Below are 15,353 nucleotides of genomic sequence, written 5' to 3'. Positions count from 1 at the left end.
GACCTTGGGGTCCTTTAGAATTTGAATGGTTACCAAAAAAACAACAACAAAGAAGCCTCTCCTCCCTACACCATCAAGCCTAGGAATGGTCCCCTGGTCTGTCACTCAGCTACACCAAGGGGATCTCTGTGAAAGCCCTGACTCATTTCCAAACTTGATATGTTGCACATATTTACATATGGAGTCTGCCTTGCCTTTTTTCTTTCTAATCAACTTTGTTGAGATATAATTCACATTTAATAAAATGTACCCACTTTAAGTATAACTTTTTTTTCTTGATTGATTTTAGAGAGAGAGGAGGAAGAGGGAGAGAGAGATAGAACATCAATGAGAGAGAACATCGATTGGCTGCCTCCTGCATGCCCCCCACTGGGGATTGGGCCCACAACCTGGGCATGTGCCCTGACCGGGAATCGAACCAGCAACCTCTTGGTGCATGGGTTGATGCTTAACCACTGGGCCATACGGACCAGGCGTTTAAGTGTAACTTTTAATGAGTTTTGACTATTGTATGTTTGTTAGGCCAGATAGGTAGCTGCTAGGGCAGTAGAAGGGGAAGGGGGTGAGGGGGGGAAGGGGAGTTTATCTCACATACTGAACAAAGAAGTCAGCAGTGTTGGGACTTGCCAAGATAAACTGCCAGATGTTCTCATAAATTCTAAGGAAAGCCACAACAAGGTAAAAGGGGGACCTTGAAATCTAGTCTGTTGCCCAAGATATCCAGCAGGAGAACCTGGAAACCTATGGGGGGGGTATAAAACTATTGAACCCTACCAGGTAGGGCGCTCAGACTAGCTGAGTTGCCTGCTTTATACCAAATGTATTCCGAATACATTTGCTTGCTTTGATTTAACAATGCTTTCTTTTACTCACCTGGATTCTTCCTTGTGAGCATGACAAGAGTTAGGAGGGGAGCTCTCTACAACTCAGTAGCTCTCTGGTAACACTGATCAGGATGTAGAACATGCCCATCACCCTAAGAAGTTCTTGCAGCTTTTTTGTAGTCAAGCCTTTCCCTAACCCAGATCCAGCCCTAAGTACCTACTGTTCTCTGTCACTATGGATTATTTTGGTCTTTCCTGGAATTTCATTTCAATGGAATCATGTACCCCTTTATGTCTGGCTTTTGTTGCTGCTGCTGTTGTCTTATGCTATTGTAAATTTCATATTCAAATTGTTTGTAGCTAGCAAAAAATATTTCTTTTTTCTATTTTGTCCTTGTCTTCTATGATGCTGCTAAATTCATTTACTAGTTCTAGTAGTTGCTATATAGGTACCTTAGGATTTCTTAGTTAACAACTATGTCATCTGTGACCAAAGATAGTTTTAATTCTTCAGAGAGATTTGTTCTGCTACTAAAAAGCCGGAAAGGGAACCTGGCCCTGAGCGGTCTGCCTAGGGCCAGCAGGTAGTATATGGGTTCTTGACTTCATGCAGAAAAAAATTTCACAACACGAGTCCAGGTGAATTTTAGGGGACGTTTATTAAAGCTGGGGACAATAAACATGGAAGGGCTGGGGAATGAGCCTAGGCTGGGCTGCTTTGGCTCATTAAGAAGCCAGAGAAGCCTGGCCAGTGTGGCTCGGTGGACTGAGCATATCATCCCATGGACTGAGAGGTCCTGGTTCAAGTCCCAATCAGGGCACATGCCAGGCTGTGGGCTCAATCCCCAGTAGGGAACATGAATGAGGTAGCCAATCCATGTTTCTTTCTTAGGTCAATGCTTCTGTCTGTCTCTCCCTTCCTCTTACTCCAAAAAATAAAAAAAAATACGCCCTGGCCAGTTTGGCTCAGCAGTTGAGCGTCAGCCTGCAAACCAGAGAGTCCTGGGTTCAGTTCCCGCTAGGGGCATGTACCACCAAAACAAACAACAAACAAACAAACAAACAAACAAAACCCGTTAAAAATAAAAAGAATATGTTTTAAGAAGCCAGGGTTCTCTGGCTTCTTAATGAGTCAAATGAGATTTGTTCTCTTGCCTTCATCTGTCCTTGGGTGTGGTTGGCAAATGGCACTAATTGGATTTCTGCTATCTATCTCCCTGAGTAGAGTGATTTAAGCTATTTACGCTCTGGCTGGGGAGAAGCGCAAACCAGTGTCCTTGGTTTAGGGAAGAGAAGATTTACTAGATGGCTGCAAACTACTGATTTTATTTATTTATTTATTTATTTATTTATTTATTTATTTATATCCTCACCTGAGGACATTTTTCCATGTTTTATCCAGATAGAGCAGAAGAGAGAGAGAGGAAGAGAGAGAGAGAGAAAGAAACATCAATGCGAAAGGGACACATCCAGTGGCTGCCGCCTGCATGACCCAACCAGGGCTAGGGACAAATTGCAACCGAGGTACATGCCCTAAACGGGAACCAAACCCAGGTATCTCTGGACCACAGGCCAACGCTCTAACCAACTGAACTACTGGGCCAGGGCTTTGACTTTTATTTCTTTCTCGTGCCTTATTGCACTGACTGGTATCACTAGTACCATGTTAAATAAGAGCAGATGTTTTTTCTTATTGCCTATGTTAGGGTAGTAGGCAGGTAGTCTCTTACCATTAAGTATGATGCTAGCCATGGGTTTGTTGTAAATATCCTTTATCAGGTAGTAGAATTCCTTCTTGTTCTCAGTTTGCTGAGAACTTTTATTTTTCTTTATTGATTTTAGGGAGAAAGGAAGGGAGAGGGAGAAAGAGAAATATAAACATCAATTGGCTACCTCCTGCATGCCCCCCACTGGGGGTTTGGCCCACAACCTAGGCATGTGCCCTGACTTGGAATCGAACTGGCAACCTCTTGGTGCATAGGTTGATGCTCAACCCCTGAGCCACACCAACTAGGCGCTGAGAACTTTTTCAAAAGATGGGTATTCAGGCCCGGCCAGTATGGCTCTGTGGATTGAGTGGTGTCTCATGGACCAATTCCCGGTCAGGGCACATGCCAGGGTTGTGGTCTCAATCTCCAGTAGGGGATGTGCAGGAGGCAGTAGATCAATGTTTCTATCTCTCTCTCCTTCCTCTCACTCTAAAAAAATCAATAAAAACATATTTTTTTAAAAAGATGGGTATTCGCCCTGGCCAGTTTGGCTCAGCAGTTAGAGCATCGGCCTGCAGTCCAGAGAGACCCAGGTTCGGTTCCTGCTAAGGGCACGTACCTCAGTTGCAGTTTGTCCCCGGCCCCGGTTGGGTCGTGCAGGTGGCAACCACTTGATGTGTCCCTTTCATGTCGATGTTTCTCTCTCTCTCCCTCTCTCTCTCTCTCTCCCTCCCTCCCTCTTACTCTATCTGAACAAAACATCAAAAAATGTCCTTGGGTGAGGAAATAAATAAATAAATAAAGGGTATTCAGTTTCGTCAAATGCTTTTTCTGCACCTATTGACATGATCATCTGGTTTTTCTCCTTTATGCTGCTCTGTTTCTGTTTTTGTTTTGGGAGATTGCAAAAGTATGATTTAGAAACAGTTTTGTCTTTGCCAGCCATTTATTTTTTTTTTATTTTTATTTTTTAATCCTCACCCGAGGACATTTCTCCATTTTTTGTACAGATAGAGTGGGAGGGAGAGAGAGGAAGAGAAAGAGAGAAACATCGATGTGAAAGGGACACATCGAGTGGCTGCCACCCGCACAACCAACCAGGGCCGGGGACAAACTGCAACCGAAGTACGTGCCCTTAGCGGGAACCGAACCCTGGGTCTCTCCGGACCGCAGGCCGACGCTCTAACCGCTGAGCCAAACCGGCCAGGGCTGCCAGCCATTTATTTAGCACAGGTTTGCTGTGAGAATTATAATAATTTCACAAGCCAAGAGCACACGGGATAATATTTCTTAGTAAGCCAAATGAAGAAATAACATACTCCCAACCAATGACAGACTAATCGCACTCTTGTTCCCTGCAAAGGGAGGTGAATGCATGGAGTTCAGATTTCAATCGAGGTGTATCTTTTTGTGCAAGGAGGCACCGGGAGCAATGGCAACCAACCAGAGAGCTGATTTCCTGCTGCCAGCTCAAAAGTATAAGTCCTCTGTTGCTAGGGCATGTTGCTAGGGAACAAAGTCACCAGTGTTGGTGGGTGGGCTGATCTCTTTCACTGGGAGCTGAGATATTTATCACCATTGTCTTCCAGGAGTACTTCACCAAGAAAGGACAGATGTCTCAACAGGTCTTCAAGATGTTCTTTTTTTAATCCTCACCCAAGGATATTTTTCCATTTATCTTCAGATAGAGTGGGAGGGAAAGGGGGGGGAGAGAAACAGAGAGAGAGACAGAGAAAGAAATTGATGTGAGAGAGACACATCGAGTGGTTGCCTCCCACACGACCCGACCAGGGCCAGGGACAAACTGCAACCAAGGTACGTGCCCTTAGCAGGAACCGAACCTGGTTCTCTCTGGACCGCAGGTCAACGCTCTAACCTCTGAGCCAAACCGGCCAGGGCGAGATACGTGCCCTTTGTTGTGGCATGAGAGGACCAAGAGACTACCAGAGCCAAATTAAAGCCAAATAGAGAGCCAAGCCGGCCAGCGACTGATCCCGAGCTCTCGGAGACCAGCCCTGGGGCCCCCAAATGTTGTGGTGCAACAGAGTCAAAGAAAGCCCACTCGAGAATTGAAGTCCAAATAAGAGCCGTTTATTAGCCAGCCGGCGTCTGATTCCGAACACCCCTGTGACAGAGTCTTCGGAACCAGCCCCGATGTGCTTTATTACATGCTTTTTACACTTTACAGCAAATAGGACCTTCTTGATAGAATGCCCAGGGCCACAGCAATGCTGTATAGAATTAGTTTGCTTTATGGATAACAGGAACACCTAGGCACACCCAGTTGCACCCAGGGACACCTAGGTATTTCAGGTATTTCAAGGTCTTTTGGGTCATACTTAGCCCCGAGCTGCACAAACACAATGCAAGCCTGATTCCTTGAGATTGTGGGGGAGGTTCAGTCTCTGACTCAAGACCTCCAGGCTCCGTGGACTCTGTCAGACATGCAAAAGGCTCCCAACAATGTCTTGGTTCAGGGAGTATTCCAATTTACTGAGGTTATTTTGACTAAACAGGTTCAGCTAGAGGGCATACAGTGACTTTCCCAATCAAGTATGGGGCAGCACAATAATTTACCAATCATCAATTATGGGGTTATAAACATAACAGCACACCTTGACTGGAATCGAATTCGCTACTCTTTGGTCTGAGCGTCAATGCTCTAACCACTGAGCAAAATCAGCCAGAGCTTCAGGAAATTTTTATATTACCAAGGAGTCCCTCTGTCCAAACTGAAACTCTCACATTGTCCTCACGAACTCTCAGTATTTATAGTCTAAATGTCTGCTTGCCATAGTTGCTTCTCCATGTGTGCTAATAAATAAGCCCCTGGGGGGCCCCTCAGCTGCTAGGCTGCTGAATGCTTATCAATGATAACAGGAGTAAAATGATGACATCCTGGTAGGACTTCATTCTTATATCAAAGCAACTTTTTTCTTTGTCATAAACAAATGGATTTGAAACCATATTAAACCAATACACAACATATGCTCAATTCTATTGACTGATTTTAGAATGTTAAACCAACCTCAAATTCCTGGGACATATCTCATTTGATCATGATGTATTATCCTTTTTATCTGTTGCTGGATTTGATTGCTACTGTTTGCTAAAGATTTTTATCCATTTTAATTCCTGCTGTACACCCTCCACTCCCCCACCCCTCACACAAGAGCCTAGAACACTGTCTTGAACAGAGTACAAGTTCAATAAATATGTGCTGAATGAATGAATGAATCAGATAGCTTCCTCCATCTGGCGGGGCAGCAGGAGGGGGCTTCCTAGGCAACAGGGCAACAGCATGTTCCAGAGCATGGAGTCACAAAAGATTGTTGCATCATCCACTAAATAGCTGTGTGACCTTGAGCAAATCTACCCTGCTTATCCATAAAAAGGGAACAAAAATAACAGGGCTGCCAAATGCTGTTGAGTATCCAACGAGAAACCTTGGAAAAACTCTAACCTGAAGGCAGAGCAACTATTAAAAAGGAAGTTGGAAAGCCTGCTTCTGTGTCTAGCCCAGCCCTAGACTGACAGTCCTTGGGGAAAGAAAGCAGGAAGCTGGGTGCTGCTTTGGCGTGAGAGGCTTGGGTCCCAGCCTCAAACACCTCTGTGAGACAGCAGCCACCATGGAGGGCTGTGCTCCAAAGATGGCAGCATCTCCTGGGGTTTAGAATTTTACCCAGGTGGGAACTGCTCTCTCCTGGCTAGGGGGTTGCACTACTTTCTCCTCTGCCTCATAAATCTCCTGCTGAGACCAACACAGACTTCCTAAACAACTAAAGCAAGGAATTTGGGAGATCCAGGAAGCATCTGAAACTTTTTCTTCCTGCCTGCCTGCCTTCCTTCGTTTTCCCATTTGTAGAGCGTATATGGTTTTCTCCCTTTCTAGGCCTGAGAGTAATAATGGTTTTAATATAGAGTACTCACTGTATTTGTATTTTGGATGACTGCCCCCGAGAGTTGTTTTTAAACAGTCCCAGCAATCAAATTCCCAGCTCCTGTGTTTGCACACAATTCCCCTTCTACTTAAGCTTTCTTTGTGTTTACACACAGGACAGCTAGCAGCTGGGCCTGGTTCAAGGTACTGCTTTGATTGAAATCACACCAGCAGTGGAAGGATCACAGAGAAGGGGATGAATTGCCAGGTGAATGATGGACTGCTGGAAGAGAAAGAGAGAGAGACAGAGAGAGAGAGGGAGAGAGAGAGAGAGAGGCACAGAGATGGAAAGAGGGAGGGGGGAGTTCAAGGTAAAAGGAAAGTTTCTGGCATTGGTGGCTGTGCAGATGGTGGTGTTATCATATTTCCAGGAAGGAAATAAAAGAGGCGGACAGGTTCAAGGGAGGGGAAGAATGGAATGAGGAGTTCAGTCAGGGACATTTCTTCATTAATTTTTTTTTCTTTCTTTCTTTTTTTTGTTAGTACGTGCCCCTAAGCGGGAACCAAACCCTGGACTCTGGTCCGCAGGCCGTCGCTCCAACCGCTGAGCCAAACCGGCCAGGGCTCTTCATTAATTTCTTGGGCATTACTCATCACAGATACTTTGTCGGGAACAACCGTGAAGAAATGAAACAAGGTCCCTGCTCTCCGGAGGCTTACAGTTCAGGGGCAGAAGGACAAATTGAACAACGAAGTAACTGCGGACACCTACACGAGGAAGTTAAATGGAGTCATGCGATGGACATGCAGCAAGGGTAGCCAGGGAAGGCCTGCATGTGAACACCTGGAGGTAAGAAGATGCCAGGCCGAGTTTGACAGTGACCCAAGGACATACAAGTAGAGAAGCAGCTTGGATATAGAAGCTTGGAGCTCAGCAGTCTTGGCTGGAGACAACCAGAGAAGATAGGCCAAAAAAGCGTATTGCAGCATGTTGTGCTGTTTCTAGAAAAATAAAAAATACACAAAACGATACTAGGGATACTGGGGGTTTTCGGCTCTTTTGATCGTGTTTTATCCCTGATCTGGGGAGTGCGTACAGAGCTGTGAGATGTCATCTGTAATTTATATACCTTTCTGCACATCGTGAGTATCACAAAATAAAATAAAATGTAGGCTGAAAAAGTAAAAAGGCCAGGGTCTCTCCAGACTTTGCAAGCCCAGTTTCTCAGCGAGTGAGCAGGCTGCTTCGGCCAGTTCTCACTGCACCCGCTGGGGCCCAGACTGGCCCCGTCCAGTCTGGCGCTCCGGGCGGAACCCCGCCCCGGGCTGTGTGATCGCCCCGCCCACGCCCGCTCGCCGGCCAATGGGCGCGCAGATCCAGGTCCGCACCCCCGCCGCTCACCGCCCCGGAGCGCGCCGCCGCGTGACGTCCGACCCGGCCCCCGCCACGTGACGGCCGCGCGGTGAGGTTCCACTGGAAGCCCGGCTCGCACCGCAGAGGCGGGTGAGGGGCCGGCGGCCACGCCGCGGAGGGCGCGGACCGAGGGAGCCGGTCGGGGGGACGCGCGTGCATGGGGACGGCGCCGGCGGACGCCTAAGAGCAGCGGGGTAGCAGAGCGGGCCACCTCGCGCATCCCTCGAGCCGCCTCGCGCCCGTGGCACCGGCGGCGGCGGGCCGCGGAACCGGCACGGCCATGGCGACGGGCACTCAGCAGAAGGAGAACACGCTGCTTCACCTCTTCGCCGGCGGGTGAGCGTCTCGGCCCGACCCCGCGGCTCTCTCGGCCCGGCTTGCGCCCTCGATGCGCCTGACCGGTGACCGGCCCTCCCCAGGCCAAAGCGCCGGCGCCCAGAGGAGGAGGTCCCGGCGTCGGGGCGGCGATGAGGCCCGGGAGGCGTTGGCCTTCTCCCCTCCTGGGTCGGCATCCCCCAAGGGTGGCTTTACCCGGAGCGGGCCGCGCTCCCACGCCCCATCCCCCTCCCCGCGGCGTCTCCAGCTATTAATTCTTTTAAACAATTACAGGCTGGTGTGACGAGTGTCACTCGGGGGCGGTCCTGCCTGGTTACTGTGGCTCAGCCGCCCTGGCGACGCTGCCCTTGCAGTCCCTCTGCCTGGGGCTCCCCAGGGCCTGGGCAGTGGATGGATGCCCGGGTTGGCCGAGGGGCTCCGGGGAGCGCAGGGCCGAGTTCAGACAGTGGAGAGGGCTGCAGGTGTTGCCTATCAGCAGGGGCCTGGGAAGTACTTGCGAACCGTGATGCAGGCCAGCAACCTGTGGGAGAGCTATTGGGGGACCCCGGGAGAAAGTAAGGTCCGGAAGGCGTGTGGAAATGCTGCTTTCCTGCTGGTAGACGCGTCCAAGGTAAGATGTTTCTGTTTTGAGAGCTGCATTCGTTTGGTCATCATGCTGCTGGTGTTTTTCAGTGGAGCCAACGCATTGTTATGGAGGTCACGGGATTAGGAAGGGAGCTGATTTGTTTGTTTCTTCAGAAAATAGTCGTTACAATGTTTTTGAGTATTAGTTTTTTTTTTTTTCTTTCAATACAACCGGTGGCTTTGAGTCCTGGAGTCTTCCAGATGTTTGGAGTCTTATTTGAGGATCTCATAGGCCTGGCACAGCAGTTTTTAAGTGTGTAGGACATTCTGTATTGAGTCAAATTCACTCTGGATCGTCACCTTGACTTGAGTATTTTAGTTGCAGCTTAGACGGCTATGTGCCTTAGATATGTGCCTTGTTACAAACTGTGGTGGTTGAGAACTTAACCTGTGGAAAGAACTATGGTGAAAGGGTTCTGAATTCTATGTATTTACCATAGGTGCTCAGGCAGTTTCTTTGTTTTTCCAGCCCCTTCATCTCTTCCCTATCATTCCCTCCCATTCTTTCACTTCATCTCCCTGTTGATATTTCAACTTGGAGGGGGGGTGGTGGTGTATCCTAAATTAGGACAGTGTATTAATTTGTTATTCTGGGGAAATTTATTTGTTTGTTTGTTTGTTTGTTTGTGTAAATGCTCCTAGTGGGAACCGAACCCAGGACTCTCTGGTCTGCAGGTGGATGCTCCAACCACTGAACCAAACTGGCCAGGGCTATTCTGGGGAATTTTAAACAAGTTGGCCATATTATTAAAGCCATTTTTCAAGCCAAGAAGGATAATTCTTTCTAATGATGATATACTCAGTGATATTGACTTATTGTTTTTAGTAAGGTGATCTTGTAAAAAATTCTTTGTATCTCTTACTGGGAGAGCTACCAGCTCTGGAGCAGTCTCCGGGAGGCTTGCTGCGTAATGGATTACCCTGTCTGGATGAATCTCCCTGCACGCCCTTCACAGTGCCCTCTGGCTGCGGATTCTCTTAGCCGGAGCACCAGCATTGTGATGGAGGAAAACTGATTAAAATGTAGCGAGTTCATTAGAGTAAAGCCTGAAGCCCTGAATTTAAAAGGTTTCAGTTCCTTCCTTCAGGATTACATCCAGATACTCAAAGAAGAAAATAAATCTTCCAAAAGGAGGCTTTTCAGAGTAACTAAATGGATTTAGATTCCTTCCCACTAGCCTAAAATATATTACTTCCATTTCTTTTCGGGAAGAACATTATAGGAGCTAAGTGTTGAATGGGTATATCATACAGTTAAAATCAGTCAACCCAGTGCTCCCAGCCTGGTCCAGAGGATGACATGCTGCTTTGCACCAAGTAACTAGTTTTCATGTTGTTAAATTGGCGTCTCTCCAAGGAACTAAGTTCACTTCCTTTGAAAAGAAGTCAGCTTCTGCTTTTTAATGTCACCATTTCTCTTGTTTATTGAATAGCCATTAGAAACTAAGAATCGAACATGTTTGATGTTATCGTTAATTAATGACATTGAATAAGTATTGTATCAGGTATCACAGGCTTATGAATGGTTAAAAATTAATTTTAGATCCTACAAAATAAAAACTACACCCCAAACAACTCAGTAGTCTTTTTAGATTTAATCTTTTTTTTTTTAAGACAATTTCTTGGGTTCTTTGCAAAGGTGAAAATAGTCCTACATTAAGCTGTAAATCATCTTTTTAATCCAGTGTTGCCCTTTAAGAAAGAAAAGAACTGGAAGATAAACTACTCACAAACCAGCACCTAGAAATAAGCACTTAGAAAAAGGCTCTGTGCGTGTATGTGTGTACCAAATGTAATTCCATAGTTCATTTTAAAATAGGCTTATATTTTCTAAATTGCTCTCTTCCTTATAATATATTATGTTTTCATGGTGAGTTCTCTGCGGGTGCCTTTAGTGGAGCCGTACTGTTCAGTGGTGGCAATGAAGAAGGCAAACATTTCCAAGCCCATGACGGGAGTTCAGTGAGGATGTTGCAGTGATTTATGACAGGGCTGCCTAACTTACTCTATTTACATAATTTCTGATCTCTCACTGCTGTGTGTGTGTGTGTCAGTGTCAGTATAAATAACTAGACATCCTTATGTGTATATGTGTGGTTTTCTTTTTTGTGTGTGGTTTTCTGATTAGTTCCTTAGGATAAACCATTAGAAATACAATTGCTGAGTCAAGCACATTTTTAAGACTTGATACCTATCAGTACTTTCATAAACCATCTCTCAGGATGGGTGATTTCTGTGTGAGTGAACCTCATTCATTTGATGTTGACTTTTAGTATCTTTAGGGATTTTGCTGTTTTCTGCTTTTCTTCTCTCCTATCTCAAAATACTCACACACATTTTATTGTTATCACATAACAAAACCTATCATTTTTTTTCTACTGCTTGAATTTAACATCCCATTAATAGAAACGCCGAAATCCTCTGAAGTGGCCCTTCTGTGTCTAGACCTTATGTTTGTTGAGAAAAATCCCTTAACTTTTCCCTGCCAAATGACTTGGGGGCTCTGGTTGTCCATGTGGTGTTAGTGATGTCCTTCCCCTGCTGAGCAAGCAGTAAATCACAGGGTGTGATTTAGGAGATGTATTCAGTACCTGAAATAGACTAAGCTGTCATTGGATTTCCAGGTTAATGGCCTGGATTATATGCTTTAGGTCTTGTTTTTATGGCATGAGTTTTTCTTTTGCCATCAAACCATATTACATAGTCTTTAAAATCTATTTTTAAAAACATAAAATAAAATCTGCCTTAATGGGACTATGGCATGTCACTAAGGTTCTAAAATATGTAATCCAAGATATTTTCAAAATTCAGTATTTTCTCCCCTGTGTGGACAGCTGTCACCTGGGGCACTCCTGTGCTGTGCTTTTCCCTACAGGTTTAATCTGTATCGGCTAGTGGTTACTTTCGAAGTGTTGGGCACGTGTTAATATATTTGCTAGGGCAACAATGTGGAGAAGATAGAAGACTTATTTCAAATGCTTAAGGAAATTGTGGTAAGACAAATATGTGCACATAATATGGTGTATATGACTTATACAAGTATACTAGGAATATGAATTGATTTCATCCCATGTATATCATACATATAACAAACATTTAAAAACTGTATGGTGTTCGGATGAAAGAGTCCTGCTGGAACGTAAGCTTCCTGAGGATAGCGGCATGTCCGTTTTCTTCACTGGTACATCTCAAGTCCGGTGTCCCCATGTCACAGATGCTTAATCAACACTTGCTTAATGATTAACTAAGTGAATAAAAGGTATTATGGGTCATGCCTGGGAGTGTAGATTGATGGGCTTGTTAAATTGTCCCAAATTAAGAGAAGCAGTACTTTGATTATTTGTGAGTTGTGAACATGGTTCTATATTAAGATTTGCTGAAACTGCATTGGCATAGGTACATTTATTTATTTAATTGGTTTGAGAGAGTGAGAGAGAGAGAGAGAGAGAGAGAGAGAGAGAAACATTTATTTGTTCCAGTTATTTATGCATTTGTTGGTTGATTCTTGTATGTACCCTGACTGGGGATTGAACCCACAACTTTGGCATATTGGGGCGATGCTCTAACCAACAGCTACCTGGCCAGGGCAAGGTAAAATTATTCTGGATTTGTGAATTTTTGAAAGATACTTCCGGTTCAGAAGGTACTAGAGAGATTTTTTATGCATTCCCAGTGCTATTTAAAAATTTCCATCTAAAGGAGCTAGAAGACAGGAAATCACATCTAAACTATGGATGATTAGCTGTATCAAAAACTGCATTTTCCTTTGACTGAGTGAATACAGGATTTGCATAAACAAAATCTTCTAAGCCTTATGCCAGAAAATTCTATGTGCAGAGGTACTGTTGTTCTTCCAGGAGTGCCTGTAGAGGTAGAGATGAAAGGTGAGGTGGGGTCACCGGCCTGGCAGTGCCCTTGGTTGATAGAATTCGTATCACAGTTTATGTAAAAGCCGTGAGTCTTGAACCCAGTTTCCTGTCAATTGGGTGATGAGTATAATAGAAAAGCACCTTGGTCTTAGCTGTAGCACTTCAAACAAGTTGGTATATATGTGGAAAACAGGTTCTTGTTGAAAATACCGAGTTTTTAAACATGGTACCTGTAACTTGAAACTCAGAGTTAAAAGGTAAACATTTGTGTGTATAATTAAAACTTTTTTTTTTTTAATCCTCACCCGAGGACATTTTCCCATTTTTTGGTTCAGGTAGAGTGGGAGGGAGAGAGAGGAACAGAGAAAGAGAGAGAGAAACATCGATGTGAAGGGACACATCGAGTGGCTGCCACCCGCAGGACCGACCAGGGCCGGGGACAAACTGCAACCGAGGTACATGCCCTTAGCGGGAACCGAACCCGGGTCTCTCAGGACCGCAGGCCAGCGCTCTAACCGCTGAGCCAAACCGGCCAGGGCTATAATTAAAACTTTTAATGTCTCTGATCACATAAAGATACATGTGTGTAGTAATAATCTAACTTTGTTCTGCTATAAACTGGAGGAGAGGAGCCTAATTCACAGGAGGGGTGGGGGTCAAGCCAGGCCCGTGTGAGTAAAAAGATAAATGGCTGAATATATCTTTATGTAACAAAAACAAGACTTCAGTTCTGGGCAGGAAGACTGAGGGACTCGGGGGAGGGATGTTTTTATAGAAAAGGAAATAAGTAGTAAAAGTGGGGAAAGGCACAGAAAAATCCAGGTGATTTTTTTTTTTTTTTTAAGAAAATTAGGCAAGTAGATTTCAGAGAGTAAGTACCGGTTGTGACTGCTGAGACAAGTAATGTAATACTCCTCGTGGTCCTGCTGCTGCTTTGTTCAAACCCTTTGGGTGGTTTTCTGAATAGACTGTCCCAGAGAGGGTCCTCTGGACTTTGGCATCAGCGATTAGAGCAATGTTACCTGAGGGGCGAATTAAATGAACATCCAGGGCATTTCCTCATAGCTATTAGAAACAGCCTAACTGCTTTTTGGAAGATTACTGAGAAGAATAAAGCCCCCTTGCCGGTTTGGTTCAGTGATTAGAGCAGTGGCCCGTGAACCGGAGAGTCCTGGGTTCGGTTCCTGCTAAGGGCACGTACCTTAGTTGCAGTTTGTCCCCAACCGGGGTCGTGTGGGTGGCAACCACTCCATGTGTCTGATGTGTCTCTCTCACATCAATGTTCTCTCCCTCCCCCTCTCCCTCCCGCTCTATCCGAAGATAAATGCCACTCTGGTGAGGATTAAAAAAAAGAGTGAATCCCTTTAGGAGCTGTCTTGAAAAGCTTGGGTGTAAGGCTCTTTTTTGGATGAGGCTCATTTAGGAGGCTTTCAGTTGTAAATAATAAAAAATTCAGTTCCAACTGGCTTGATTATTGGCACATACCTCTGAATTCTAGAGAAAGTGAGGCTTCAGTGAAGACTTATCTAAATAGCTCCTTTGTGTCACCATGGACCTTCTAGAAATACCTGCTTGACTCCAGTGTTGGTCCCTGCACGAACACAGCATGGCTTACTGCAGCTCCCAGTGTTTCTCCACCATTAGCAAGTCTAGCTGGAGCTTAACTCTGATTGGACTAACCTGGACATGCACCCATCTCTAAACCAGTCGTTGCTCCCTGGGGAACTAGGCTACTTGGGCTGACCCATTGCTGAACACTGTGATTGAGTCAGGGCTAAGCTAGAAATGGGTACAATCCCATCTAAACTATGGCTTATGAAATCTGAGATTGATCTTGTTAAGACAGGAAGAGAGAATGGAAGTTGAGAGACAGACAAGCAGCAGTGGCCTCCACATTGGTTCTGCTGCCTTCGAATACAGTGTCCATGTTATAGCTGCCTCAACCTCAGCCAGAGGAGTATTTGCTTGGGGTAGGGCAGGGCTGTCCTGTGACTTGTAGGGTGTTTAGCAGCCTCCCTACTACCTACTACATGCTGATACCTGCTGTCCCAATGTCAACAACCAAAAATGTCTCCAGACTTTGCCAGATGTCAGAGTGTGGGTGGGGGCAGATTGTCCTGATTGAGAACCAGTGGTCTAGAGTTGTGGTCTTCAGACTTTGGTCACACAGCCCTGTGATTAAAACATTTATGCGTATCCCATGAATATTTATGTTGCTCTATTAATTTTACACATACTAGAAAAGATGCACAAACAAATTAAATGGTAGAGATTATAATGGTTAATGTAATGAAGTTCTGTTTCTCTCTGTACTGTTTTCTTCCTGTATGCCTGTGGATCATTGTGTGCACCTCTTCCAGTATGTCCCCCACTTTGGATACTCGTGGTCTAAAACATTGGTATCTCATCAGGATTAGTCTGTTTCCTGATGCCTGCACTGTGTCACCGTGCGAGTGGATGTTGAATGCAATTTTTCCTGTTGGCTGAGCATTGGCGCCCGGGCTCTGAGCTGAACCCAGAGAAGCCTGCTCTAAGACAGAGAGAGGGGCAGAGTCTGCCCGACTGCACCGACCTTTCCACCCCGGGTGTATGTGCAGAGCAAAAAGGTTATAGTTGTCGCCCTGGCCGGTTTGGCTCAGTGGTTAGAGTGTCGGCCTGCGGTCCAGAGAGACCCGGGTTCAGTTCCCGCTAAGGGCA

At 45.6% G+C, this 15,353-nt stretch overlaps 1 protein-coding gene across 1 annotated transcript in view; it reads left to right on the top strand.

Moving 5' to 3' along the window:
• The first annotated feature begins 7,893 nt into the window (after nt 1–7,893).
• Nucleotides 7,894–15,353, top strand: part of SLC25A33 (solute carrier family 25 member 33) — a 30,965-nt gene continuing 23,505 nt past the window's right edge. The window contains exon 1 of the mRNA XM_036256260.1: nt 7,894–8,163. Coding sequence (XP_036112153.1) covers nt 8,108–8,163 — 56 coding nt within the window. The 5' untranslated portion in view covers nt 7,894–8,107. The remainder of the gene's footprint in view (nt 8,164–15,353) is intronic.

Source organism: Molossus molossus, unplaced genomic scaffold (genome assembly GCF_014108415.1).
Source record: "Molossus molossus isolate mMolMol1 unplaced genomic scaffold, mMolMol1.p scaffold_m16_p_12, whole genome shotgun sequence".
Lineage (NCBI taxonomy): Eukaryota > Metazoa > Chordata > Mammalia > Chiroptera > Molossidae > Molossus > Molossus molossus.
Note: the sequence above shows the minus strand (reverse complement) of the source record. Positions and strands in the feature narration are given on the sequence as shown.